At 42.7% G+C, this 27,774-nt stretch overlaps 1 protein-coding gene across 1 annotated transcript in view; it reads right to left on the bottom strand.

Moving 5' to 3' along the window:
• The window catches only part of RASGRF2 (Ras protein specific guanine nucleotide releasing factor 2), a 215,597-nt gene that overhangs the window by 107,116 nt on the left and 80,707 nt on the right, over positions 1 to 27,774 (bottom strand). The window contains exons 11-15 of the mRNA XM_073344380.2: positions 14,735 to 14,801; positions 13,770 to 13,906; positions 7,993 to 8,075; positions 6,064 to 6,312; positions 5,398 to 5,789 (exon numbers count right to left, since the gene is read on the bottom strand). Of these exons, the coding sequence (XP_073200481.1) occupies positions 5,398 to 5,789; positions 6,064 to 6,312; positions 7,993 to 8,075; positions 13,770 to 13,906; positions 14,735 to 14,801 (928 nt within the window). The remainder of the gene's footprint in view (positions 1 to 5,397; positions 5,790 to 6,063; positions 6,313 to 7,992; positions 8,076 to 13,769; positions 13,907 to 14,734; positions 14,802 to 27,774) is intronic.

Raw genomic sequence — 27,774 nt, 5'->3', positions numbered from 1 at the left:
CGATCAGCACGTGAGTTTGGACCTCATAGCCCCTAGTTCTCAGGGTGTCAGCTAGAGGGGTGTATTTCTCCACCTTTCAAGATTGGGCATTGTGGAAAGCCAGGGTCCTGTTTTCGAAGGGCACCATGATGTCCACCATGATGATCTTCTGGTTCTCGTTGGTGATGACAATGTCTGGTTGCAATTGGCTGTTGGTTCCAGGGATGGAGGAGTTCACGACTACCTTCCTCACAGGTGGCAGGATGGCTCTGACAAGGTGATCTTGGATGGCATTGTGTCGCAGTTGACAGGCTCTGGAATGGGGCTTGCAGCTACACAAGACATGGGGTAGTGTCTCTTTGACATACTTCCTGCATTGCTTGTCCTGATTCCCGTGGCGGATGGCTTCGTTCAGTGGGACGCAGTTGAGCAGGGCCCGGTGGATGAACCTCCAGTTGGCAAATCGGGTGAAGCTGCCCCCAGGGAGGAAGTGGTTGCTGGCATCCCATTTGCACATAATCTCAAAGGTCTGCCCTGGTCCAGCTTCTGTTTCAGGTTTTCCACGTATTGGCAGCAGATGGCATCCTTCAGGGTCCTCTCCAGCTTGGTTCTGGCTCTCGGAATGATGATGTATTTATGTGATGTTTTCTCCATTTCTAAACGTTAATATGCTGCCTCTATAACACTCCCAGTACCTATGGGCTGGGGAATTCCTGTGTAATGGTGTGATTTGCCCCATGGGCTGAAGAGCATGGGGCTAAGCCAACCATGATTACAAGATGAGACACATCTGAGTAGAATCAAGTGATCCCAGAATAAAAAGAGCAGGAAGGTGCAGCAGTAGGGAAGGTGGCAAGACGAGGAAACTGAAGCTAAGTCTGCAGATAAACTGCAGGGAACAAGAATATTCCTGCAGGGCCCTGAGTCAGCAGGGGAAAAGTGCACAATGCAGGGGGAAGCTCTCCAGGGAGGCAGGCCTGGGAGTAGGGTGACCAGACAGTAAGTGTGAAAAATTGGGAGTGGGGGGTAATAGGCACCTATATAAGACAAAGCCCCAAATATTGGGACTGTCCCTATAAAATTGGGATATCTGGTCATCTTACCTGGGAGAGCTCCTGCACAGGAAGCAGGGCAAGAGACTGAAAGACAAACTCTCAAGAAGGAGGGGGATGTGCCCAGCTGAAATTGGGGTGAAAACTGAATGAGTTTGTGTTTTGTTTTGAAAGACTTTGTATTGGACTACTGGGAAAGAATGAACTAGGCTTGGGGCACCTGAGGACTAAGTAAGTGGGATCCCTTCTGGGAATTGTTTGGACTGCTTTGTGAATTGTGAGTTTTTGAAGGACCCCTGAAGAGACAGGACAGCCTGATAGGCAGGGTGCAGCACAGCAACATCTGTCCACAAAGGGTGCTCAACAGGCAATCAGAAGCCACACTGCTACACTCTGCAACATCTCACTTTCTGGCATTAGATAAGAATAACCCATACTTTACTGTTTTAATGTGTAGTGTATAATAAGAATAATATATCCATCTAGGACAGCAGCTATTTTGTGTATAGTTCATTCTACACTTTGTGTCAGATTCTGCAATCCCAATGGGGCTACCCTGGTGTAAGAGAGAAGAATTTGGCCAACTGTACATAATAAATACTATATTTATGTATTCTAAGAGTATGTTGGGATGATACAAATCTTCCATACTATGTAATCCATATTAATGTCCAGCCTATAAATCACGTAAATAGAGCTCTACAAAGATTTCAATTGAAAACTGAACAATGATGATCTAATATAATTCCTAACAATGATTTAGTAACAAAATATAATTAAAGAATGAACCCCAGCCCTGGAGACCCTGGCAACAGGTTGGCCCTCACTAGCCTAAGCCCGGGCCCTGGCCAAGGGGGAAAGTCACAGCAGAGCTGTCATCGGTTGTCCTTTAATCCTTTCAGCAAAGGCTACAAAAAGTCTGGGAGATGATCTGAACTATTTTGTGCAGTCCAGGTAAAAGGACAGAGTCCTCCACACATTCAAAGTATGAAACACCTCCTCAGCTTTGCTAGAATGAGGTTTAAGGAAAAAACATCAGAACATGAATGGTCTTGATTCAAATGTGGAATGCAGATACAACCTTAGGCATGAACTTAGGGTGTGGGTAAATGGAGCCCTTGTCTTTGTAAAATATCATGAAAGGAGGGTCAGCTGCGAGACCCTCTTCATACAAGCAACTGTGCCAAAAATGCTGTTTTCATCATTATCAATGATATCAGTTGTTGCTAAAGGTTCAGAGGGGGAACCCATTAAAAAGAGGACACTATAGTCAAGTCCCATGACGACACTGGATCAGACAATGGAGGATACATGTGGAAGAGTCCCATTAAAAATCTAGATACAAAGGATGCGAAAAGCCAGGAAAAACATCTGGTGGTGGATATATCATAGAGATGGAAGCTAAATGGCCCCTCACAGAACTGATGGAGAGACCAGATGATTTCAATACAGAAGGTAATCTAATTTCTGCACTGTTTGTTGACAACTGATAAGATTCAGCCCAGATTGAGAATTTCTCCATTGTGCTACATAAGTGGCTCTGGTGTCCTTTCTGCTGCTCACCAAAATGGCCTGGATATCTTGAAAGCAAACTTTTTCCTCACTGCTCAACCAGAGATCATCCACGCCGTGAGGTGAAGTGATTGTAGGTTTGGGTGCCATAAGTCATCTCAATCACCGGTAGAGTTATGGAAGGTCGAACTGAGTCAATGCCTTGGCCTGGCTGGCGTTATGAGGATGATGATTGCCTTGACTCTTTTTAGCTTCTTGATCACCCTCAGATTTAGAGAGATGGCAAGAAATGCATTCAGCAGAAGACTTGACCAGGGAAAAAGGAAAGCATCTGACAAAAGACAAGGGCTGCTATCTGCTCTGCAGCAGAATTTCCTGCATTTATTGTTCAGTTAGTTGCAAAAAGATCTATTACTAGATAATCCCACTGATGAAAGATCTGATGCAGAATGTCCTTGTTTATTGGCCACTCATGATGGTCTACAAAGTTTCTGTTGAGTGAATCTGCAATAGCATTCCTCCCCCGGGAAGGTGAAATGCCTTTTGCAAGACGTTCTTTATGAAGAAGTTCCACTGATGAATCATTTCTTGGAATAACTGATTCCGTCTTGCATCCCCTTGTACAGATAAAACAAAGTGGTAGTGTTGTCGGCAACGGTGAGTACTTGAACCACCTGGTTGCTGATGTTGAAAATGAACATCTCACATGCTCTCCGAGTTGCCTGAAGCTCCCCTATATTTATGTGGAATGAAACCTCCTAATGTTTACAAAGTGCCAGAGCCCGAAGTTGACCCAGATGGGGCCCCCAACCATTAATGGATGTTTCTGTTTCCAGCACCATAGTCGGTGGTACCCACATAGTTCAGGCAACTCTGACTGCAGTTGGAGTAGCAAAGGTGAGTCCATCAGAAAACACAACAAATCTTTTGTCATGAGAAACACCTGCAGCATCGATTGCACAAACAGTGGAGGTGAGTGAACAGTTGCCAAAACTGATACTGGATCCAACGGTTCCGGGATTGAAGATCTCGCCAATAAAGATGAAAGCACCAGAGTCAGCAGTGTCGGTGATTGATGGTGCTTACAACAAGACCTTGACTCAGCACTAGGATACTTTTTAGTGCCTTTTGGTGGGACAAATAGTGAGACTTCAGCGGTCTATCAGTCTCATATGATTTTGAGCACTTCAAGGAGACCATAGAAAAGGAAGAGAATGACATCTCTCACCTGAATCTAGCTTTGGAGCCTTGGAAGCTGGATGGGCACTGCTCATGGAGAACTCTCCTTTCTTTCATGGTTAGGTTCAGACTCTGAACCAGAATACATTGCCTGTCTGAGAAGATGAATTTTTAAGAAATTCCTCTTCCTTTGTCCTCATCGGAAATGAGGTATAGATAAGACATTTATCCTTCACATGTCCCTCACCTAAGCAAACTAGGTAATTTTTGTGCCTGCCACTGACAAAGAAAACAACCCTGCACCTGGTACACTGTTTAAATTCTGGGGATTTCTGCATGACAAAAATCCCAGAAACAGCTAACTAACTGCATAAACTATACTAGTTGGCAGCCTTGCTGTAGCCATGTTGGTCCCAGGATATGAGAGAAACAAAATAGGTGCGGTGATACTTTTTATTGAACCAACTTTTGTTGGTGGAAGAGCCAGGCTTTTGAACTACATTGAATACTTCTTCAGGACTGGGGAAAGAAATGAGTGGTTGAGCTAAATACTAGTTGGGACAGATAGTAAAGCATAAGGGGTAACACTGGTTTCATGGCTCATTACAATCTGTAACATATACCTGTCTGCTAACATTTAGTGGCCTACTTCAAACCACTTTTGCATAACAATCTAACCTGTATTGCCAACTCTATCTCAAGTGTTACCCCTTAGGCTTAACTATCTGTCTCAACTTGTGCTCAGATCAGACTCTCTGATTTCTTTTGCCAGACATAAAGAACTGTGTAGATAGAAAGCTTGTCTCTTCCTCTAACAGAAGTTGGTCCAATAAAGAGTATCACCTTACCTATCTCATCTCTCTTAAATTATACTAGAACTAACATTAAAGTGAACTATAACTATATACAGTAAGAGAAACTCTTTCTTAAAGCTGGCTACCAGAAGCTCAAGACCTATGCGAAGCTTCAACTCCCGCCACAGGCAAAAAGAAGAAACTGAGAAGAAGGCGGTGGCTCTGCCCCTCTTTATGCCCTTGGCTCTGCATATGGGGCCAGCATCTGCACCACCTAGTGGTAATTCTGGCAAAAGTCTCTGACTTGAGTGCACTAGGTGCACATATGCCTGCAGTGGAAAATATATGTGCACAAACACTCAGAGCAGAACTAACCTTATCATGCAGACTTGTCAAAGCAGATGAGTTCTTTACATTGTTCAGAACCCTTCTTTTTCAGGGGAATACTTTACAAGTCATATCACAAAGGGAGCACATCTCACATTTATTTCCGGAAGGTACCAGGGAAGTTCCATTAACTAATTTCTGTTCCCTTTGGCACACAGGATAGTTGAACTCTTTCCCCTCAATCCCATTTACTCTTCTCCCTGTTCTTTGAAGGGCCATTGTTGATGTGTTCCATTCTGCCACATTGCTATTCCTACTGGTAACACCAGATGCAAAAACAGTGGAGCACTGGGAATTTGAACAAAACATCTACTATAACAAAAATAAAAATATGAGCACTGGATTACTGAAAAAAGGAACTGTTTTACTAAGCAGTGGGAAACATTTACTTTAGCCCAGATACTGGGTTGCAGTCATCTGCCAAGTGTTCAGTTTATATTGGTGACTGCTATATTTTCCAATATAATACTCAATATACTGCAGTTATATAATACCTCTTCTAATGCTTCTTCTTAGCTTGTTACACAGATCAATGCGAGGATTCTCTAAATTCTCTTCTATGGATCCAGGGTTTTGTTCAGGGGAGGAGGGGCCCTTGCTGAGGTCCAGCGGTACTTTGCTAGCAGTGGGTGGTGGGGATGTGGCCGGGCTGTAACTTGAGGTAGGACTGCTGGCAACAGACGAAGTAGAGAGATCTAAAGCCCCTATTCTTGAGTTCAGTGGTGAATTAGTCAATGAGAGTTTTCTGGTTCTGACAGGTGAGGAAGTTCTAGAGAGTGACAGTGGGGGAGGAGATGAGAATTTGCGACAAAGATGTGGTGACTTCCCATCAGCCAGGTGTTCTCCTCTGTTGTTTTGACTGGTAGCAAAAAACAATTCCAAAGACCTATGAGTAAGACACACAAAAAGCAAAATTAATGTTAGCGAGTACAAACAGATTTAATGAAAAACATTCACAAATGTGCTTTTTGTGAACAACATATTTATATTATTTGCTCCTGAAGGCTAGGGGATAAAACTAAAATGTATTTATACATCATGTATTGTTTAAAAAAAAAAAAATTCCATTCCCCCAATCCTCCCCTACCTCTGATTATTTACATGGCGGAAAAGGACCATTCTAACAATAATCTCATGACAGAAGAAGAAACAGAGTTTACCTGACTGGAATGGAGGTGAAAGGCCTTTTGTATATATCTGAGAGTTTCTCCAGTACAACTGTTGCAGTAGTAAATATGCGGTAAGTATGCAGGAAAGTATTAAGAAAATCAATACTAAGAAAGCGCAAGTCTGTTAATCTCTCCAAGAGGCGTTCCACACTTGCATAACGAATTTGGGGCACTTTGCAGGAATTTAATGTTTTGCTGAAGCAGATATCAATATCATCTCTATGAAGACGAGCATCAGATCTACATAATAAATTATAAGAACAAGTTTCAAAAGAGTAGATTCTTTACTGTCCTGTAAATATATAATTTTTAATGCACCCATCACCATAGATTCAATTCAACTATACTGTATTTTCTGGGTTTCTAACATTACAAGAAAATATGTAAGCTAAAAAATGCTTTAAAATTAAATTTCATTTTACACCATGAAACCTTTTTGTCACAGTCAACTTTGCAAAATTGTATTTTGTTCAGTTTTTACAAAAAGAATTCATTTGCAGGAGAGAGGAGTAGACTAAGCTGAGATTTCCTTTAAAAACATTGGCTGATCTTTTCTGCAGCACTTTTGGTTCTCTTAGGACCCACAGTCAAGATATTCCACCTAACTTCCTCCCTGCATGAAGTGGAAAACACATTTTTTCTTTGTTAGGCTCTTACTGAAGTGGCAGAGAAATTGTTTGATTCATCAAGTGCAGACATCTGAAACAATAACACACTTTTAAAAATCAGTACACTTGCAAAGTCAAATAGAGAGGAGACAAAATCTCTGAAACATGGTATTGATCTCAGATATGTTGGTATTATCCTATCAGGCTTGCTCAGAATGCAAGTTCTTTGGGATGGGGACTACGTCTTTATTTTTCATAAAGTGCTGAGCATACTGTCAACACTTAATAGGTAATAGTAATGTTTGTATTGCAGAATCATGAAACAAAATCAAAATAAGAAAAAGTCCATTATTTCTAGACATTAAAGAAAAAGTATCAGACCTAACATTGATCCTCCTGATATGTGCCAAAGAGAGAGAATCACATGCTCTCTTTGGATACATCAAGGTGCAGAATGGGAGAGCAATATTTATATAAGGTGCTGCCAAGAGACCTGTTGGTACAATGTAGGCCCAGAAGGAGAAATGACCCAGTAGCAACCAAAGTCACAAAGGACTACTGACATTCTGTTCTATTTCTTAACATTTATAGTAGATGAAGGTAGATAATATACATGTGAAAGAGTAAGGGAACTCAGAGGTACTCCTATGTTATGATTTTGAAATCAAGTACTGAAAATTGCTACCTACAAATAAAAGTGACAATTCTAGGAAAAAATAAATGATGAAAAGAGAGAGTTTGGGGGACCGGGGACGAGGGGGAAGTGTATTTCTAATTAATTATGTTACCTTGATGCGATCAGTTAAATTTATGGCATCTCAAAGATGGACGCAGCAAGGAAAAGAAAATTGTAGCTGCTATGATAAAGTACTTTGATAAATTGTACCTGTCTGTACTTGCCTATATTTTGCATACCTTTTAAAATGTAATTAATAAAATCATGAGCAGTATCACAGAGAATAAATATTACCGGTAGGTTAATACTTCAGAACTAACAATTTTACATGTATTCATCTGAAGGAACAAGAATGCACACAACTACAGAAATACTTGAAAGTCAGAGCTTTTGTGACTAGTAGGCCATACTGTCAACCCCAAATCTGAAAAAATCATGAGTCAGGTCCCCCCCCCCCCCCCAAACCATGAGCTTTTTAAATAGTACTGGTATATATTTTGGGATGTAGGATTAATCCCATGCAACAAAACTGTACAAAATGGTTACATTTCAAAGTTCCAATCTGTCCATCATGTTAAGCTTTCAATAATAAAAAAACCCTACATTATTCCACTGTAAAACATGTGTTGCACTCACTTGATCATATGTGGCACAGTGACTTTAGAGTTTTCTTCAAACACTATGGTCATTAAACCATTGCATCTTATATTGTCAATACACTGTGAAAATGAAAGTCAAGAATCATTAAAATGAAAACAATGTAAAAAGAATATAGTTTCACATTTCCTTCATCGCTGTAATCCTAAAACATTGTGTTCAGAGGGTGTGAACAGATAGCTAAAATAGATTTTTAAAAAATAAATAAAGCTAACAATAATGAAGAAGAAAATACAATGGACAAGATTCTTCAGCCTGCCCTGACAAGTTCACTTTGCACCACTGATGCATTAAAGTCAATGGCTCTATGCCAATGTACACAAACTGATGAACTGGTCAACACAGTTTGATAAGCTAAAACTGTTTTTAAACCGTAAATGAAGGATGCTTTGATTCAACAAGATTAAAACACCTCCAACATCCCCTGTGATATTTTTAAGATCAATAAACCTAGGTGTATTGCAAGGAAATGAGAAAGATTTATAGACATGCCTGGCAAGATCCTCAGCCCCGCTCTGATCCCTTTATGCTCAGTAAGAGGGCCATAATGATGTAAATAGGCTCTAAAAACCCTAGATCCAGTCACGGGCAAATTTCCCCAGTGCAGGCACTAAGAAAGACAGCTGTTATGGCTGTCTTCTAAAGACTCCCTTGCAAGTCCTAGCACAAAGGGTGTGCTGGGATTGGGGCTGGGGGCAGGAAGGGCATGACTGGGGTGGAGCTGCAGCACATAGCGCTGCAGAAGTTCTGGGCACTGCTGCAACCCAAATAGTAGTCCAGAGAGGCTGCTGCTGTAATTTAGACCCCAGGGCTGTCTAAATTATGCAGCCCAGGATCAGGAGGACACAAAGGTGGCTTAAAGCCAGGAAACCCCACTTCCCTCTGGGCTCCCCCTCTAAGAGGTGCAGCACAGAATCTCACCCACAGAGTATAATTTCTGAGGTGCCCTTAAAGCAAAGATAAATGACAAACTTTGTAGAGATTTGTTAAAGAGACTTTAAGGTCTGCAGCTAGTGCCTGTCCCTTATAAGATCTGAAAGTCTACCCATCACCACAGACTTTAAAAGGTTTCGGTATAGAAACTACAGGGCCTGATGAAATGTCCATGGAAGTCAACGGAGATATTCCCACTGGATTAGGCTCGCAATGCCTACTAACTGTAAGCTCCATGTGGACCTCCTGTTTTTATGATGCTTTCTAATTTTATTCATCTAGTGCCATAAGTATATATATGTTACTCCTTCATGGTAATATACATTGAACTGAATGGAAGCACAATGAATATAAGTACTGGCTTTGAAATATCTTATAACAAATGGCCTGTGTTATGCTGGAGGTCAGACTAGATGATAATAATGGCCTTGTCCGGCCTTAAAATTTATGAATACCATATCCACATATGTATAAACTGCATTATTTGTATATTAGTTTTTTGTTGTGATTTGAAAAGTCCAACTACAGGGTATAATCCAGTCAACGTTCCAGTACTGGTTTTATCAAATGGGTTATTAAAAATACAAAAATGTAATATATTTAATGGAAATAACCGTGTTTTTCCTGTCCAGATTAGCAAGAGTTGGAGGTGTTGCAGCAGCCGCCTTTTTAGCTCCTGGGGTGAAAGTACCTCAGCCAATTCATCCATGACCCCTCTAGCCAATTAAGGAGTGGTATTGACAGTCTCCACAGGTAGACACTTCCAGTCCTTAGCTGGAAAGATGACAGCTGTGATGTAGGCAGTGCTGGCTTTACGGGTGGGCAACGTGGGCGACTGCCCAGGGTGCCATGGTCAAGAGGCCAGAAGCAGGGCAGGCTTGGGGTGCAAGGTCACAGACGGGAGCTTGGGGCAATGGTGGTGAGAGAGGCAGTGGGGCCTGGGGGCAATGGGGGGAAGCCTGGGGAGGCAGCAGGGGCCAGCAGCACCAAAACACAAATTCGCCCAGGACACCATTTTTCCTAACGCTGGCCCTGGATATATGACCGTAAGGCAAGAGGTTCAGTAGGAAAAGGGCAGTATTCATCAGAACTAACAAAGATGCAAGCAGAACTAGCACATTTTAACACGGCATATTTTTCAGGAGAAAAATTTGTTTCTTAAAACATTGCACAAAATTAATTTCTCTGTGATTATTAGACGACCTACGATCACTAGGAACCAGGTAAGGAAAAAACACAAACAGAACTTGAATAACAAACTGAAACAAATAATCTTATGCCACTTGCATGTCAAAAATATACAGTAAATTGTTATGCTACTAATTCTAAGGGCAAAATCCTAGCGCACTGAAAGTCATTGGGAGTCTTTCCATTGACTTTAAAGGGATCAAGATTTCATGTGAAGTGTTTTACCAAAATCCTGAAATATATTCTGAACAAACCACTAGCGTCCAATTCTTATTTTACATTCACAGATTTCATAATTGTATTCCTGTAATGGCTTTAAAGTCAAAAGTCAATGATGACACTGTCAGACTAAGATGAATATGTACAAATTCAGAAGTGATGTTTTTTCCCATTACAGTATTAAAACTCAGTACAAATCTGGGACCTAATTCTGTCCTAGTTTCAACAGTCAGTTCAGTTAAACCAAATTTATCCTGGGGTAATAGCTGAATTCATCCCTTTATGTCAAATTCTGCTAGCTTTACTCACTTGATTCCCTTCAGTGGGACTACTCATATAAGCAAGGCAAGCACAATTAGGCTTTTCATTTCAGAGAGCTGTAGGTTCTGTACTGTGATACATAAAGTAATAAAAACTGATAATAAGGTAGCTCAGTATAGTATTAAAACACACTGTCAATCTTTTCATAAATTGCCATTTCCACATTGTTGCAACAGGGCTTGGCTTTCTGCAATTTCTAGTATCACCAACAAATTTTCATCAAAGTCCAAGTCCAATCAGAACTAGAACTTTCTAAGTTTTTCTACTCCTAGAATTGGGAACCTCCATTTCATTTCACCCCTTATCTGTGGTGGACTTACCACATCCTACTATTAATTTATTATTTATTATTATTATTATTATTATTATTATTATAGGAAGGACATTTGTTACATAAAGCTTGGCAGTGATGGTTATGTATAGTTACAGTTGTCATATTCTTTGACTTTGCCCTTCTAGCAACAATTTACAAGATGTGTTTGGGCATTCTCTTGAGATACATAAAAATGTAGGAAAAAGTCTATGAATGTTTACTTCAGCACAAAGGCAAAGCAGAGAAGAATAAGCTATATTCAAACTCTTTCTCTTCCCAAGGATACAGAAGTTGGGAAAGACCCATCAGTTAAATAAGCTCTTTAACTCCACAAAAAGACAGGCTGAAAATAAATTAATGGATCTCATTTCTTCCACATAGGACAAACTGGGTAAAACAAGATTTTAAATATTACAGTTGTTGCTGGTTCAGAGTCTTGGTAGCCTGGGTTCACCGCCCAGACTGTCAAAACGGACAGGAGAGGGCAATGCTATAATAAAAAAACCCAAGACTTAAAATACACTGTTGAGAAAAAACAGAAAGACACCAATGCTTCAGATCAGTGCTGGCTGAGGTAAAAGGTGAAAGAAGATTGCTAACAGTTCTCACCACAAATACTGTATGCGAAAGTTATTTAAGGATACAAAGAATCAGGAACTGTAGTTAATATGGAAGGAGTGAATTTTTCTTCCTGATTCTGTGATTCCTAAGACTTATATTATTGCTAATTTTTTGCTCAGTAACTTGTCCATGGCAACCGTAGAGTGGATAACTATATAACAATGGCATTTGCCAACAACTCATTTCCTCATACTTGCTCTTCTTTCTGAATACATTTTGATTTCCTTTATTTGTTGAAGGTCATCCAATCATTAAAGTAAAATTCAGGGTCTAAAATTAAAGTTGTGTGTGTGCATTTGCACACCTTATTTATAAGTGCAATACCCATGATTATGCACACAACTAGACTAATCATGTGCACTAATGGCAACGCAGTAAAAAAGTGCTCATTTGAGTGCCACGCTCTGCACATTTTTGCAGACCTAATTAAATGCACACATCTGAAATAATAAGATTCTTATTGTTTACCTTTCCATTCGTATGGCCCCTATGCCCTCCTTCAGAGCAGTAGTAGTGGGTTAAGAGGAAAAATCACTTATTGGGCAACTTACTCAATAATTGTCTACTACAGGGTTTCTATGCAGCTGGTCCTGAGCCCTGTCAGGGACAAGAAACTTGTCAAGAAGCCCTACTAGTCTGATCCGATTTGGCAATTCTTATTATTCAATTTTCATCCAAAACTTGTAACTTAGTGGGAGTTCCATGGCATTCTCCCTGGGATTCTTTATTTATTATCTCTTCCACTACACCAAACCAAAAAGGCAAATATGAATGTGTGGTCCTGAGACTGCACTGCTGCTTTAAAGCAATTATACCAATCCCAGCAATGCATGTGATTTTTCAGATGAGGTCTTTTTGCTGCTACACAAAGCTGCCATTGAAAGGGCCTTTGAATTTATAGTTTTAAACATTTGGCTCTTGAAATTGAAAAAAAAAGGTCAATATTATAGCTATATATTTTTACTTTATCGTTATTCATCCAGTGTAAGAACTCTGGATAAAATTTTCAAAAGCATGTAAATGACTTAGACATTTGGAAGTTTAAATGCTACTTGACTTCCAATGAAACCTAGGCTCCTAAGTCATGTAGGTGCTTTTCAAAATTTTATCCACCATCTTACTTATTTTATTCCAAAACCGTTTATCCAGACCAAAAAAATGCAGAGGGTTTCTTTTTTTAAAAAAAGCAATTTCAAATGTATTAGATTCACTTACCAGAAATGTTACTATAGGAGAGCATCAAATTCCAGACTGAAACTTGCCTTTACGGTGATCGCTAATCAGTTATTCCTTCTGATTAACAGAGGGCTGATAGAGCTCTAAGTCAGGACTCTGGCACTAGTCCAAATTGTCATTTCATATTTTTATATGCAATCATCAAAGGTAAATCCTATGGCTATGTTCAGATATGGTATAGTGCAAACTCTTGCTGTGTATTCAACCTCTTCCCCTAAAAGGTTTCTAGCAATTCTTTGTTTAACAAGTTTCCGAGATGTAAAATTATAATGATCTTTTTAAATGATGTCCACACCATTAAAATATTTTAATGCTTTTTCATTTTCACTCATTCACAACAAAGTGAATCACCTGCAAGCTATCATATTTCTTACTTGTGTATTATATCCATTCATCTAATTTTCTTATCAATGTGGGGGGGAAAACCAAGTTAATCTTATTCTCTTACTCTATGGAATATGATACATATACATAGCATGAGATGGAAATGGAATGGAGACATTTTCCTCCTGATTCAAAAGTCACAAATAAATGATTTTTCATTTAGATTGCAGATAGCAATTAGCAGTACCACAAATTAACAGGGCTGACTCTTCTTTTTAAATCGAGAGAGAAGTCCACTCAGGTACATATTAACAACTAGTAAAAATGAATGCCAGTTATGTTACATGGGTTATTCATCTGCCTACTCCACATTCCTAACCACGTCTTGCAAAACACCTTTCTGCCTTACACTAATGAATTTTTACAAAGCAAAGTGTAAAATCTCTGTAAAAATAGGCAAAGACTTGGTTTCTTATGTATTCATCCTAACAAGTAAACCCTGGAAAAAGGCAAAAGCTCCTTGAGATTAGTTGAAACACACAGCAACAGATGTTATCGGTAAGAAACAAACCAAAAAAAAATAAGGAAAAACGTAAGTTACCTGACTTATATCACTTGTCCACGCAGCTTTTTCCTGTCGTGAAGGAGCTAACAGTACCACAGTATAAGGAGGAGCATCGGTAGGTTCAACCACAATCTTGAAATCAAGGTGACCAAACACTTGCCCAGAACCTTTTACTTCACAATCCGGGGGAAAAAACAAGCAGTTGTGATTTAAAAGCCATATGTCAAAGAAAGTACTATTTACATTTACACTAAAAAGTATTTTAAACCTTCCTCTGCCCAACAACAACCTACCCTCCAAAGCAGTGACCACATTTTCACGTTCATCAAGAACAAGAAAAGTTTGGGAAACATGAATACATGAATACTAATGAATGGGTGCTGCTGTGAATTATTACACTTTCCAAATTACTAAATAAGGCCCTAATCCTACAAATATTTCTCCATGCGTTTTATACTTTCAGCACATGAGAAGTATCATTGAACTTTATGGAACTATTCTTACACTCAAAGTTCACCCTGTTCCTAATCTGTGGGATTGGAACCAAAGTGAATAGACAATTTAAAAAAGCACGGTAATATACTTTGTTACTTAATTTGAACAAGACGGCAGTTACAATTTACAGGGTCCAGAACAAAATTTTCCACAACCTCAGCCAATTCTTTCACCTCCCCCCCAAGCTTTGAGAAACGTAATTATCCCTGTCTTCTTTCAAGCCAGGATTTTGTTCAGTTAAGATCCTCAAGTGTGAATTTCCACCCAAAAATCAGAAAATAATTTGTTACACTGGTTCAACTATTTACTTGAAATCTTATCATCAGCAAGAACAAAACACACATTTTTAACAGAGTTTTTACATGCAGGTTTTAACACTACTTCTCAGACTTAATGAAAAGGTAAAACATATCATTTGCTGTGCTGACAAATAAACAAAGGGTAACACTTTTTTTTTAAAAGCTGCTTCGGAGCTCTAATTATATAAACAGCTTAAAGCAACTTACAATCATCATCACTCACATCTGGCTCCTCAATCAGCGTGCACTCTATTAAAGAGAGAACACCCCCTGTCTATGGAAACAAAGACAATTTTTCAGTACTCTGGGGGAGGGGAAATAACCCTTCCCATTAAAGTTATTTTTAAGATTCCTTAGAATTTAATTTTAGAAAGACCATTTAATTTGAGAGTTTAGGACACACAGGTTTTTCAAGAAAAGAGAACGTCGTCAGAAACAGGAGGGGAAAAGAAAATATAATGTATAATGGGATTTTCCACACTAAAATAAATCAATTACATATTCACTTTTACAGAAATTGCTGTTGCTTTCCCTCTCTCTAATTTATCCCAGCACAGTTAGATCAATTGGATGATATAATCAAACTCCTGAAAAGTCTGAATCAGATTAATGGAGGACTCTTGATGAGGCTCCCCTAAATTTAGTTTACATTCTACAGTACTGTACTGTTTGTGTGACTCCTCCCTCTGTGGTTTCTTCTGTGATGGAAAGTGAAAGTACATACAGAAGAGATGGATTTCATTATTTCTGACCCATATGAAATCACAAAATACTCGAAATCTAAGAAATCTTGTTCTTGCAACATTTCTAACCAATGTCTTTCTGATTAGTTTGAATAAACATTCAGAGCTAAAGTTTGCTCAAGTTTATGCCCCACAGTACCACACGAAAAAGATTCCCCATTGTGTGTAAATCAGTGCAAACTGTCCCCCCAATTTGAACATACTTATTTAAGCGTGATGCTTTGCCTCTGACTAAACCCAACCCACTCAATAAAAGCTTGATTGTGTCCCATGCAATTTAATTATAGATTTATTAAGAAGTTCAATACAGTAGAGTATGCTGCTGCAGGAAAGCAGAATTGATTTTTCTTTAAATTAGTTTTAATCCAGTTCTGTAAATTACCCCCTGGAAATTCTACTGAAGTGGATTGGTTGACACCTCTACTAAACAAAGGAGAGGAAAGTTCAGCATCAGTTTACATAGGTATTTGACACTGTCTCTAACTCCAACAAATTCAAACTAGAGAGTACCATTTAGGAACTTGTTTTCACTGAGAGTTTTGGCTGAAAAGGGACTTCAGAATTCAGCCTCTTGGATTCAAATATGTAAACAGTTTATAAGAATACCAAACACACACTGAACATTACACAGACTGCAGCAGTTCTAATATACCTACCAGAAGGAAATGAAAGAACAGGAGTACTTGTGGCACCTTAGAGACTAACAAATTTATTTGAGCATAAGCTTTCATGGGCTACAGCCCACTTCATCGGATGCATAGAATGGAACATATAGTAAGAAGATAGATATAGATAGATACATACATACATACAGAGAAGGTGGAAGTTGCCATACGAACTGTAAGAGGCTAATTAAGATGAGCTATTATCAGCAGGAGAAAAAAAACTTTTGTAGTGATAATCAAGATGGCCGACTTAGACAGTTGACAAGAAGGTCTAAGGATACTTAACATGGGGAAATAGATTCAATATGTGTAATGACTCAGCCACTCCCAGTCTCTATTCAAACCCAAGTTAATGGTATCTAGTTTGCATATTAATTCAAGCTCAGCAGTTTCTCGTTGGAGTCTATTTTTGAAGCTTTTATGTTGCAAAATTGGGAAAAAAAAAAAGAAGGAAATGAGAATCCCTGCCTGCAATGATACTGGGCATGCTGTGACCAGGGGAATGATACCATGAAGTTAGCTGGGGCTTTCTTGGCATCTGACCTTTCATCCTCTCATATCCCTCCTTTGTTTCTCTGTTAGGGGCTAAGGGGTTTGACACCTTGGCCAATTAGTTGGCTTTCTGGTGACCCCAAGAGGGTGGCAACAAGCCCACAAACATGTGGATTTAAATAAAAACAGTTACCAACTTTTCATAATTGTTGTTCTTCAAGATATGTTGCTAATGTCCATTCCATTCTAGGTGTGCGTGTGCCCATGTGCACGGTTTTTTGCCTTTTGCCTTAGCAGTATCCGTAGGGCCAGCTGTGGTGCCCCCTTGAGTGCCGTGCTCATCCGTCGATATATCAGGCACCACAGTCCCTACTCAGTTCCTTCTTGCCAGCAATCCCGACAGAGGGGTAGGAGGGTGGGTAATGGAATGGGCATGAGCAACACATCTCGAAGAACAACAGTTACAAAAGGTAGGTGACCGTTTTTTCTTCTTCGAGTGCTTGCTCTTGTCGATTCCATTCTAGGTGACTCAGAAGCAGCATCTCTGGAGGTGGGCTCAGAATTCACAGACATGCGGCTTGTAACACCGCTCTACTGAAGCCGTCATCTCGGACCTGCTGGGTAAGCATATAATGAGCCATGAACATACGTATGGACAACCAGGTGGCAGCCCTGCAGCTATCAGAAATTGGCACATGGGCCAGGAAGGCTGCTGACGAGACTTGTGCTCTAGTTGAGTGGGCGGTTACAATCACCGGTGGAGGCACCTTTGCCCGATCATAGCAGAACTGGATGCAGGCTATGATCCAAGAAGAAATTCTCTAGGTGGACACTGGACGACCTTTCATCCTATCAAGTCCCAGACTTGAGGGTAGAGCTGCTCCAAACTTTAAAGAACCGGACCGTCATGCTATGAACAAAGACCAATCTCCCCTGGAACGGACGGTGAAAGGCTGTTATGGCAGCCTAATGGATCTTAATTGATGAAAAAGACAAACCTTGGAGCTTGAGATGCATAAGGTAGTCCAGGATCAGCTGCAGCGAAGCCTGCTTAGGCCTAACGTCTTGGGCCAAAGCCCAGCACATGAATTGTTTCCATTTGGCCAGGTAGATCACTCTAGTGGAGGGCTTTCTATTCCATAGTAGGACCTGTTGGCCTCGGGCTGAACATTCCTGCTCCTCAGTAGTTAATCATGGAGCAACAAAGCTGTGAGGTGCAGCGCTGCCGGATTCAGGTGCAGGAGCCTGCCTTGATTCTGCGACAGGAGATCCAGCCAGTGGGACAGTGGCATCGGGGTCATCACTGACAAAACCATGAGCATGCCAAAACAATGTTGGTGAGGCCAAGCCGGGGCTATCAGGATGACCTTGTCCATGTCCTGCTTGATCTTCATGAGGACTTTGTGAAACAACTGCACCAGCAGGAAAGCATACATCAGAGCCCCCGACCAAGAAAGCAGAAAGGCATCCAACAGGGAGCTCCTGTGGACCCCCCCGAAACGAGCAGAACCGTTGGCACTTCCTGTTCTGGCAAGTCACGAACAAGTCCACCTGGGGAGACCCCCACTTTTGGAAGATCTGGTCGACCACATCAGGGTGGAGAGACAACTTGTGGTAAGTTCCTCTGAGGTGATATGCTAATACGTTCCTGGTTCCGGGGAGGTGTGCTTCCATGAGATGAATGGAATGCTGCACACAGAAGTCCCATAGTCTGAGGGCTCCCTGGCAGAGGGCTGATGACCTGGCTCAGCCCTGCTTGTTGATATAAAACATCATGGCAGTGGTGTCCGTCAGGACTTGAACCACTTTGCCTTGTAACTGGGACCAAAAAGCCTGGCAGGCCAGGCTGGGCAAATTGCTCTGAACTCCCTGACATTTATGTGGAAGGAGTGGTCAACCCCTGACCAGCAGCCCTGTGTACTGAGTTCGCCCCGGTGGGCTCCCCACCCTAGGTCCGAGGCATCAGACACCAGAATCAGTGATGGGAATAGGACCACGAAGGGGACTCCCTGCAACACTGATGCAGGGTCCAGCCACCTGGATGCGGGGTCCATGCCAGTGACACCTGGATGTGGTCCAGGACCTTGACTACCTAGTCCAGGTCATGCCCTTTGGGGATGTAGACCGACGCCAACCACGCCTGCATCATCCGGAGGTAGAGCCAGGCATGACGGACCATGTAAGTACAAGCAGCGATGTGGCCTAGCAGCCTTAGGCAAGTGCGGGCAGTGGTGAGCAGGTGGCCCCTCACATAGGAGATTGTGTCCGACATGGCTCAGAAACGGGTCTCCAGAAGGAATGCCCTGGCCCACATGGAATTGTGAACCGCCCCAATAAACTCTATCCATTGCACTGGTACGAGAGTCAATTCCTTTTCGTTCACTAACAGGCCCAGGTCACAGCATGTGGTCCATACCAGATCGAGGCTGCTCTGTACGTGATCCCACAATCTGCCCCTGATGAGCCAATCTTCGAGATAAGGATTGACCTGGATCCCCCGACGCCTCAGATAAGCTGCTGCTGGAGCCATGCATTTTGTAAAGACCTGAGGGGCTGAGGAGAGGAAAAAGGGGAGTGCCATGAACTGGAAATGGCACTGGCCCACCATAAAATGGAAGAACTGTCTGCGTCCTTGGAAGATAGAGATATGGAAATAAGTGTCTTGCAAGCTGAGAACAGCATACCAGTCTCCCAGATCCAGGGAGGGACTGATGCAGGCCAGGGATACCATGCGAAACTTCAAATGAGGTACTTGTTGAGTCGTTGCAGGTCCAGAATGGGACGTAGGCCCCCTTTTGCCTTCGGAATCAGGAAATAGCAGGAGTAGAAACCTTTCCGCCGCATTTCCTGAGGGACCTCCTCCACCACTCCCAGTTGCAGGAGGTTGTTTACCTCCTCAACGAGGAGTTGCTCATGAGAAGGGTACCTGAAGAGGGATGGGGAAGAGGGTAAGTAGGAGGTGGGGTGGCCAAAAACTGAAGGGTGTAGCCCAGCGACACAATTTCTAGCACCAATAGTCCGAGGTGACTCTTGACCAGGCTGAACGGTAGGGATGGAGATGGGTGTGGAAAAGATGGGGCAGATCCAGGGAGGCAACTGGGGTGTTGCTCTCGAGCACACCTCTAAAAGCCCGCTTCTGGCCCCTATGGTGTTTCGGTGAACCAGATTGTGCAGGTGAGCAGGAGGAGAAAGGGCGGCGGAGACTGAACCCAGTGTCCCTTCTCCTTATAGATCCCTGCTGAGGCTGCCCAGGCTTTGGTGGTGGGGGCGGCCTGAATGGCCCACAGGTTAAAATTATAACACCCCAAAAGGGCCTGGTGGTTCACTACCTGGAACTGGAGACTGACAGTGGAATAAATTTTTCTTCCAAAAAGGTCCAGTCTCTTGGTTTCTTTATTCTTGGGGGTGGAACTGGCAGGCCCCTGCCTGTCCTTTTCATTCGCCGCTAACATGACCAATGACCCCGGGGGCAGGTGGGTATATAAGTATTCGAACCTGTTGGTGGGGACAAAATATTTTTTCTTGGCCCTCTTTGAAGTGGGTGGGATGGAGGACGGGGTTTGCCAGAGGGCTATGACGATGTTCAGGATCTCTTTGTGCACCGGGAGTGCAACACGTGCGAGGGTGGATGTGGAGAGCACATTGATCAACGTGTCCAATTGCACTGCCATCTCTTCCACCTCAAGGGCTAAATTGGCGGCCACCCATTGGAGCAGGGATTGGTGCTCCTTAAAGTCATCTAGTGGGCTAGCACAGGAGGGCCCCGCCACCGCCTCGTCTGGAGAGGAGGACGACTGAAGCACTGGGGGAGGGCCTGCGGCATCATCCCCTGCACGGTGGGCACCTTTTGCTCACCACAGCACCCGCCTGCGCTTCCTGCAATGAACCCAGTGCCGCCGGTGCTGATTGGGGTTTGTCGGATGTGGCAACCAAGGGCTGGTGAGACAGGGGCATCAGCATTATCAGCACACCACAGGCTTTCCAGTATGGCCATTGCATTGGCCACTGGCCCTGCTGCCAGGTCAGCATCGCTGCGGTGGATGCACCCTCCAGAGCCCAGTCACAATGGTGCTGTCTTGGCTAGGGGTGAAAATCCCTCTCCGTGTTGGAGAAATCCTCCTCCGGTGACCAGGGCAGGGCCATCGATGTCTGGGTCTGGCAGCTAACCATCACCATGGTTGACCGGTGCCTCGAATGGTCTGACTGGTGCCAGAGAAGGGGGCGCGCTACTGTGTTAGCAGAGACTGTGTTCGCAGAGACAGTGACTGTCAGTGCGAAGACAACCGGTGCCAACCAGCACCTCCCTCTGGGTGAGGCCCGGCGCGAAGGATGAGGCCCAGGAGTGCGGTGCCTGCGACCTGTAGTGGTGAACTAGCGACCTGCACCCAGGACACAACAACAAAGGATTCTGCCTTGGCTGCAGAGACCGGCAGCACTCATTCACCTTCTGGGAGGCCTTCACAGCTGGCTTGCCCTCGTAGGGACACTTCGCCGGGTCCATCGCCGCACGCAGTGCCAGCTGCAGCAGGAGAGTATGTTGCTTTCTGGGCACAGGGAACTGAGAGGGCATTGACTGCACCATCAGCCTGGGTCCCCTTACCACTCACTGGAGTCAGTGGTGGATCCCTTAGAGGGGGTAGTAGGTCCCCCAGGGGCATGCCCCCTTGCTGCTCTGGTGTGTGTGGGCGGCCAAGCAGGGTCCTTTGCCCAATGCCCGTGGTCTGACTTGCTTGGTGCTGGGTCCCTCTTCTCATTCTTCATCTTGGGCACTGGCAAAGGGGATCAGTGCTGGGAAGAGCCAGATGCCGGGGGTGTGCTAGGCACCAAGGCAAAAGTGCTGGGTGTTGTGTCTGGGTGGGCCAGCTCCCACGCTGGGCGAAGAGCGGCCTCCATAAGGAGGGCCCTTAAGTGAATATCATGTTCTTTCTGTGTCCTGGGATGAAAGTTCTTACAGATGTGACACTTCTCTTTAACATGGGTTTCCCCCAGGCACTTCAGACAGCTACCATGCAGGTCATTAACAGGCATAGGTCTGTTGAAGGGCTGAAAACTCAGAGACTGGGGCATGCCCCACCTGGGTGAAAGTCCCTGCCAGGACCCTAACTGACACAGTACTTAACAGCTACTTACTAACTAATCTACTATAAACAAACTATTTACAGCTGGAACACAAGGTTCAAGGAGTGGGGTGGGGGGGACCCTGACCACTTGCGAAGCAAGGGAAATAGGCGCTCCAATCTACCACCACAGGCGGTAAGAAGGAACTGAGAGGGTGTAGGGCAGGCGGCACCTGATATACCGACGCAGGAGTGCAGCCAGAGCCAGCCCTACAGATACCACTAAGGCAAAAGTCTCTGACAACTGTAGACGTCGGCACGCACACACGTAGAATGGAATCAATATGAGCAAGCACCTGAAGAAGAAATTCCTCTTATTTTGCCAATAAAGGTTTAAGAGTCTGCTAGAAAAAGCAGAGCCCATTCTTGCTCCCTCTCTAGGGACTGGATGAAGAATGATATTTTCACCCTGTTTAAAAGAGACACTGTTGATTTGGAAAATCACATTTCCATCTGAAATTTTTGGACCTGCTGCTGTTGCATGTAGCTCTAAATTGACAGTAACTGAAAAAGATTAGAGGAAAAATATTTCTCTGTTTTTCATTTGCTTACACTCTGCATCAGACCAAGATTTGTTCCAGTAGGTTTTTTTTGATGGTCCCTTTCATGCACTGATCTGGGATGGGGAGAAACCACATACACACTCTTCCCCAGGCTCTCTCACACTGTTCATCAGGAACAGCTGCAGCAAAGCTTAATCATATAGAAACAAGAGGAATGTACATACCACAGTGAGAGAGGAGGGTGTAGAGGCACTAATCTTGGTGTTACTGCTACTGGGCCTGCATAAAAGACCCTTATTGAAACACAGCAGGGGACCAGCAAAACAACTACATTTTTTTTGAAGGGCAGAAAATGGATTTTTTTAAATCAAGTTAAAAAAAAAATCAAATTTACAGTGACCCTTTAAAAAAGGGACAGGTGCTATTTATTTACAGGCTCTTGAGACTAGAGTGGCTGAACTGGAGGACCTAAGGGAAACAGAGAAGAACATAGATGGGACTTTCTGGGACACCATAGAGCAGTCTGGCAGCCTCTGTGGTGTTGAAGAGGATGAAAGTCTTGGGGAAGGAGAACATCAGACTAGACTGGGGGGAAACAATCTCTTATATGGGACTTTTCTTTCCAGATGATGTCATGGTATCCTCTCACTCTGAGAATACCTCTCCAGGGGACGGAATCTCACTTATTAGGAAGGGACAGGTAATAATAATGGGGGATTCAGTCATTAGAAATATAGATAGCTGGGTTTGTGATGACTGGGAAAACCGCATGGTAAATTGCCTGCCAGGTGCAAAAGTTGCGGATCTCTTAAGACATCTAGACAGACTTATGTGCAGTGCTGGGAGGAGCCAGTGGTTGTGGTACATGTAGGTACCATTGACATAGGTAAAGGTAGGAGAGGGAGGTCCCAGAGGCCAAAATTTAGGCTGCTAGATAAGAGATTAAAGTCCAGGTCCTCCATGGTAGCATTCTCTGGAATGCTTCCAGATCCATGTGCAGGGCCAGTTAGACAGGAAGAACTGCAGGGTCTCCATGCATGGCTGAAATGGTGATGTTCAGAGAAGGGATTACTAGGAAGCGGAGAATGTTTTGGGAAAGGAAGGGCCTATGCAGGAAGCATAGGCTCCACCTAAACGAAAATGGAACCAGCTTGCTGGCATGTAAACTAGGTCATAGAGGAGTTTTTAAACTAAGGGCTGGGGAAAACAGACAGGTGCAGAGGAGCACATGGTTTGGACAGAGACATCACCAGGGGAGGATTTATTAAAGGGGATATTATAGAGCTTAGAAAAGAGGACAGATAGAATTTGATAAAGTACAGGTAGGAACTGAAGAGAAACAGTCAACAAAAAAGAGTCCCATTCTATTACATCACATGAAGGCAGACAACTAAATATTGACAAATTTTATAAGTACTTGTACACTATGCTAGAAGTCTAAATGCTAAGATGCGTGCACTTGAGTGCCTGGTATTAAATGAGGATGTTGATATAATAGGCATCCTAGAAACTTGCTGGAATGATAACAATCAAAGGAACACAGTAATACCAGAATGCAAAATATATAGGAATGACAGAGTAGGTCATGCCCATGGGGGAATGGCATATGTGTGAAAGAAAGGATAGAGTCAAATATAGTAAAAATCTTAAATGAATCAAACTGCACCATAGCTTCTATGGATAGAAATTTCACGTGTGAAAAATCAGAGTAAAGCAGTAAGATACTACCAACCACCTAACCAGGATGAGGATGGTGACTGTGGAATGCTCAGAGAGATTAGAGAGGCTACTGTGACAGGGTCGGGCCAGATGGCTACAGGAGAGTAATAGAAGGCAGATATATTAGCCCCAGATTAAGTAGGTCCCTTTTCCCTGGGTAAGGTAACAGGGAAGGTTCCAGAACAAACAGGAACCTTCTGGAGACAATTAAGACAGACAGACAGGCTGATTAGAACACCTGCAGCCAATCAAGAAGCTGCTAGACTCAGTTAAGGCAGGCTAATCAGGGCACCTGGGTTTAAAAAGGAGCTCACTTCAGTTTGTGGTGTGCGTGTGAGGAGCTGGGAGCAAGAGGCACTAGGAGCTGAGAGTGAGAACGCATACTGTTGGAGGACTGAAGAGTACAAGCATTATCAGACACAAGGAGGAAGGTCCTATGGTGAGGATAAAGAAGGTGTTGGGAGGAGGCCATGGGGAAGTAGCCTAGGGAGTTGTAGCTGTCGCACAGCTGATCCAGGAGGCACTCTAGACAGCTGCATTCCACAGGGCCCTGGGCTGGAACCTGGAGTAGAGGGCGGGCCCGGGTTCCCCCTAAACCTCTCAACTCCTAGTCAGACACAGGAGGAGTTGACCTGGACTGTGTGTTCACGAAAACGGCCAAACTGAGGGCTGCCGTGAAGCTCCAATGCAAACAAATCTGCCAATAAGCGCAAGACCCACCAAGGTAGAGGAGGAACTTTGCCACACTACAAAAACAGAAAACCCAATAATAATGGGGGATTTCAGCTATCCTCATATTGACTGGGTATATGTCACCTCAGGACAGGATGCAGCGATAAAATTTTAGACAGCATTAATGACTGCTTCTTGGAGCAGTTAGTCCTGGAATGCACAAGGAGAGAGGCAATTCTTGATTTAGTCCTAAATGGCACATAGGATGTGGTCAAAGAGGTGAATATAACTGAACCACTCAGTAATAGTGACCATAATACAATTAAATTTAACATTCTTGTATGGGAGAATACCAAAGAAACCCACCACAGCATCATTTAATTTCCAAAAGGGAAAATACTCAAAAATGAGGAAGCTAGTTAAACAGAAATTAAAAGGATGAGTCACAAGAATGGCTGTAAGTAGCATGGAAACTTTAAAAACACCATAAAAGAGGCTCAAACTAAATGTATGCCATTGCCACCACAGCTAAACAACTGAGTGAAAGAGGCTGTTAGAGATAAAAAGACATCCATTAAAAATTGGAAGTCAAATCCTAGTGAGGAAGATAAACAGGAGCATAAACTCTGGCAAGTCAAGTGTAGAATTATAATTAGGAAGGCCAAAAAAGAATTTGAAGAGCAATCTAGCAAAAGACACAAAAAGTAACTGCAGCATTTTTTTACATACACCAAAAACAGGGAAGCTGTCAAACAATCAGTGGGGCCACTGGATGATCAAGGTGCTAAAGGAGCACTCAAGAAACACAAGGCTGTTGCAAAGAAGCTAAATGAATTCTTTGCACCAGTCTTCATTGCAGAGGAAGAGAGGGAGATTCCTACACCTGAGCCATTCTTTTAGGTTACAAATCTGAGGAACTGTCCCAAACTAAGGTGTCAGTAGGGGAGGTTCTGGAACAAAATGATAAACTAAACAGTAATAGGTCACCAGTACCAGATGGTATTCACCCAAGGGTTTTGAAGGAACTCAAATATAAAGTTGCAGAGCCACTAACTGGTATGTAACCTATCACTTAAATCAGCTTCTGTACTGTATGACTGGCAGATAGCTAATGTGATGCCAATTTTTTAACGAAGGTTACCGAGGTAATCCTGGCAATTACAGCCCAGTAAGCCTAAATACAGCACCAGGCAGACTGGTTGAAACTGTGGTAAATAAGAAAATTATCAGACTCTTAGAGGAACATGATAAGTTGGGGAAGAGTCAACATAGCTTTCTTAAAGGGAAATCACGCCTCACCAATGTATTAGAATTCTTTGAGGGGGTCAACAAACTTGTGGACAAGGGTGATCCAGTGGACACAGTGTACTTTCAGAAAACCTTTGACAAGGTCCCACACCAAAGGCTCTTAAGCAAACTAATAGTCATGTGATAAGACGGTAGGTCCTCTCATGGATCAATAACTGGTTAAAAGGTAGGAAACAACGGGTAAGAATAAATGGTCCATTTTCACAATGGAGAGAGGTAAATAGCAGTGTTCCCCTGGGATCTGTACTGGGATCAGAACTGTTTAACAAATTCATAAATGATCTGGATGTACAGTGAGGTGGCAAAGCAGATGATATCAAACTACTCAAGATAGTTAAGTCCAAAACAGACTGCAAAGAGTTACAAAGGGATCTCACAAAACTGGGTGGCTGAGCAACAAAATGGCAGATGCAATTCAATGTTGATAAATGCAAAGTAATGCACATTGGAAAACATAATCCCAACTATACATACAAAATGATGGGGTCTCAATTAGCTGTTACCACTCAATAAAGACAAACTGAAGTCATTGTGGATAGTTCTCTGAAAATACCCACTCAATGTGCAACGGCAGTCAAAAAAGCTAACAATGTTAGAAATCACTAGGAAAGGGAGAGATAAGACAGAAAATATCATAATGCCATTATATAAAATTACAGAGAAGGGCAACAAAAATTATGAAGGGTATCGAACAGCTTCCAGATTAGGAGAGATTAAAAAGACGAACTGTTCAGGAAGAAAAAGAGACGACTAAGCAGGGAGATGATAGAGGTGTATAAAATCATGAATGGGGTGGATTAAGTGAACAGGGAATATCCTTCACATAACACAAGAGCCAAAGGTCACCCAATTAAATTAATAGGCAGCAGGTTTAAAAGAAGTATTTCTTCACATAACGCAGTCAACCTGTGGAATTCCAGGGGATGTTGTGAACCAGGGGATGCTGTGAAGGCCAAAAGTTATAACTGGTTCAAAAAAGAATTAGATAAGTTCATGGAGGATAGGTCCATCAGTGGCTATTAGCCAAGATGGTCAGGTATGCAACCCCGTGATCTGAGTGTCCCTAACCCTCTGACAGCCAAACGCTGGGACTGGACAACAGGAGTTGGATTACTTGATGATTGCCCTATTCTTTTCATTCCACTTGAAACCTCTGGTATTAGCCACTGTCAGAAAACAGAATGCCGGGTAGAAGGAGCATTGGTCTGCCCCAGTATGGCCATTCTTATGTTTTTATTTTTATTTTTTTTATGTTTCAGGCCCTAGGAAGTCAGTGACCCTCACTCACACATTCAGGCTGAATCTCATGACCTGATTTTATTTGGGATGGAATTAAATTTTTCTCCCAAGTCACATTAGCCTATCTGGAAAGAATATCAGTGTGTGGCAGGAGGAGGTCTACATTTCCCTGGGAAACAATCACACAGATTTATATCAACATTAGGAAGAGACAGGTCTAGGTGATATCACACAGAATATCAGAGTTGGAAGGGACCTCAGGAGGTCATCTAGTCCAACCCCCTGCTCAAAGCAGGACCAATCCCCAATTTTTGACCCAGATCCCTAAATGGCCCCCTCAAGGATTGAACTCACAACCCTGGGTTTAGCAGGCCAATGCTCAAACCACTGAGCTATCCCAGGGATCAATTGGGGGAAAGTTTAGGTGTGTGCCTGGAAATCTGAGGTGCACCAGACTATTTGCAGCTTTAGCACACTTTCATGATGCACCTGAGCTACAATGCCTGGAATGCTTGTTTTCAGTGTCACAGTTTCAGATGGAGAGTCTCTTGAGCTAGAAGCTAGTAATCATGGCCTCTGTTCTCAAAAGTTTTTCCCAGGTGAGGCTAAGGGCAGGGAACATATAAATTTATATTCCTATATTTTATATACACCATTACGCATACTGTGCTATGTAACATGAATACAGTGGCAGAGAGAAGGACATGCAGATAATTAGCATCTTTTCATTCTAGGGTGAAGAGGGTTGAGTTTATTAATATTCTATGCATATGCAATTGTCTAAACCTT

This window comes from Lepidochelys kempii, chromosome 5 (genome assembly GCF_965140285.1).
Source record: "Lepidochelys kempii isolate rLepKem1 chromosome 5, rLepKem1.hap1, whole genome shotgun sequence".
NCBI lineage: Eukaryota > Metazoa > Chordata > Testudines > Cheloniidae > Lepidochelys > Lepidochelys kempii.
Note: the sequence above shows the minus strand (reverse complement) of the source record. Positions and strands in the feature narration are given on the sequence as shown.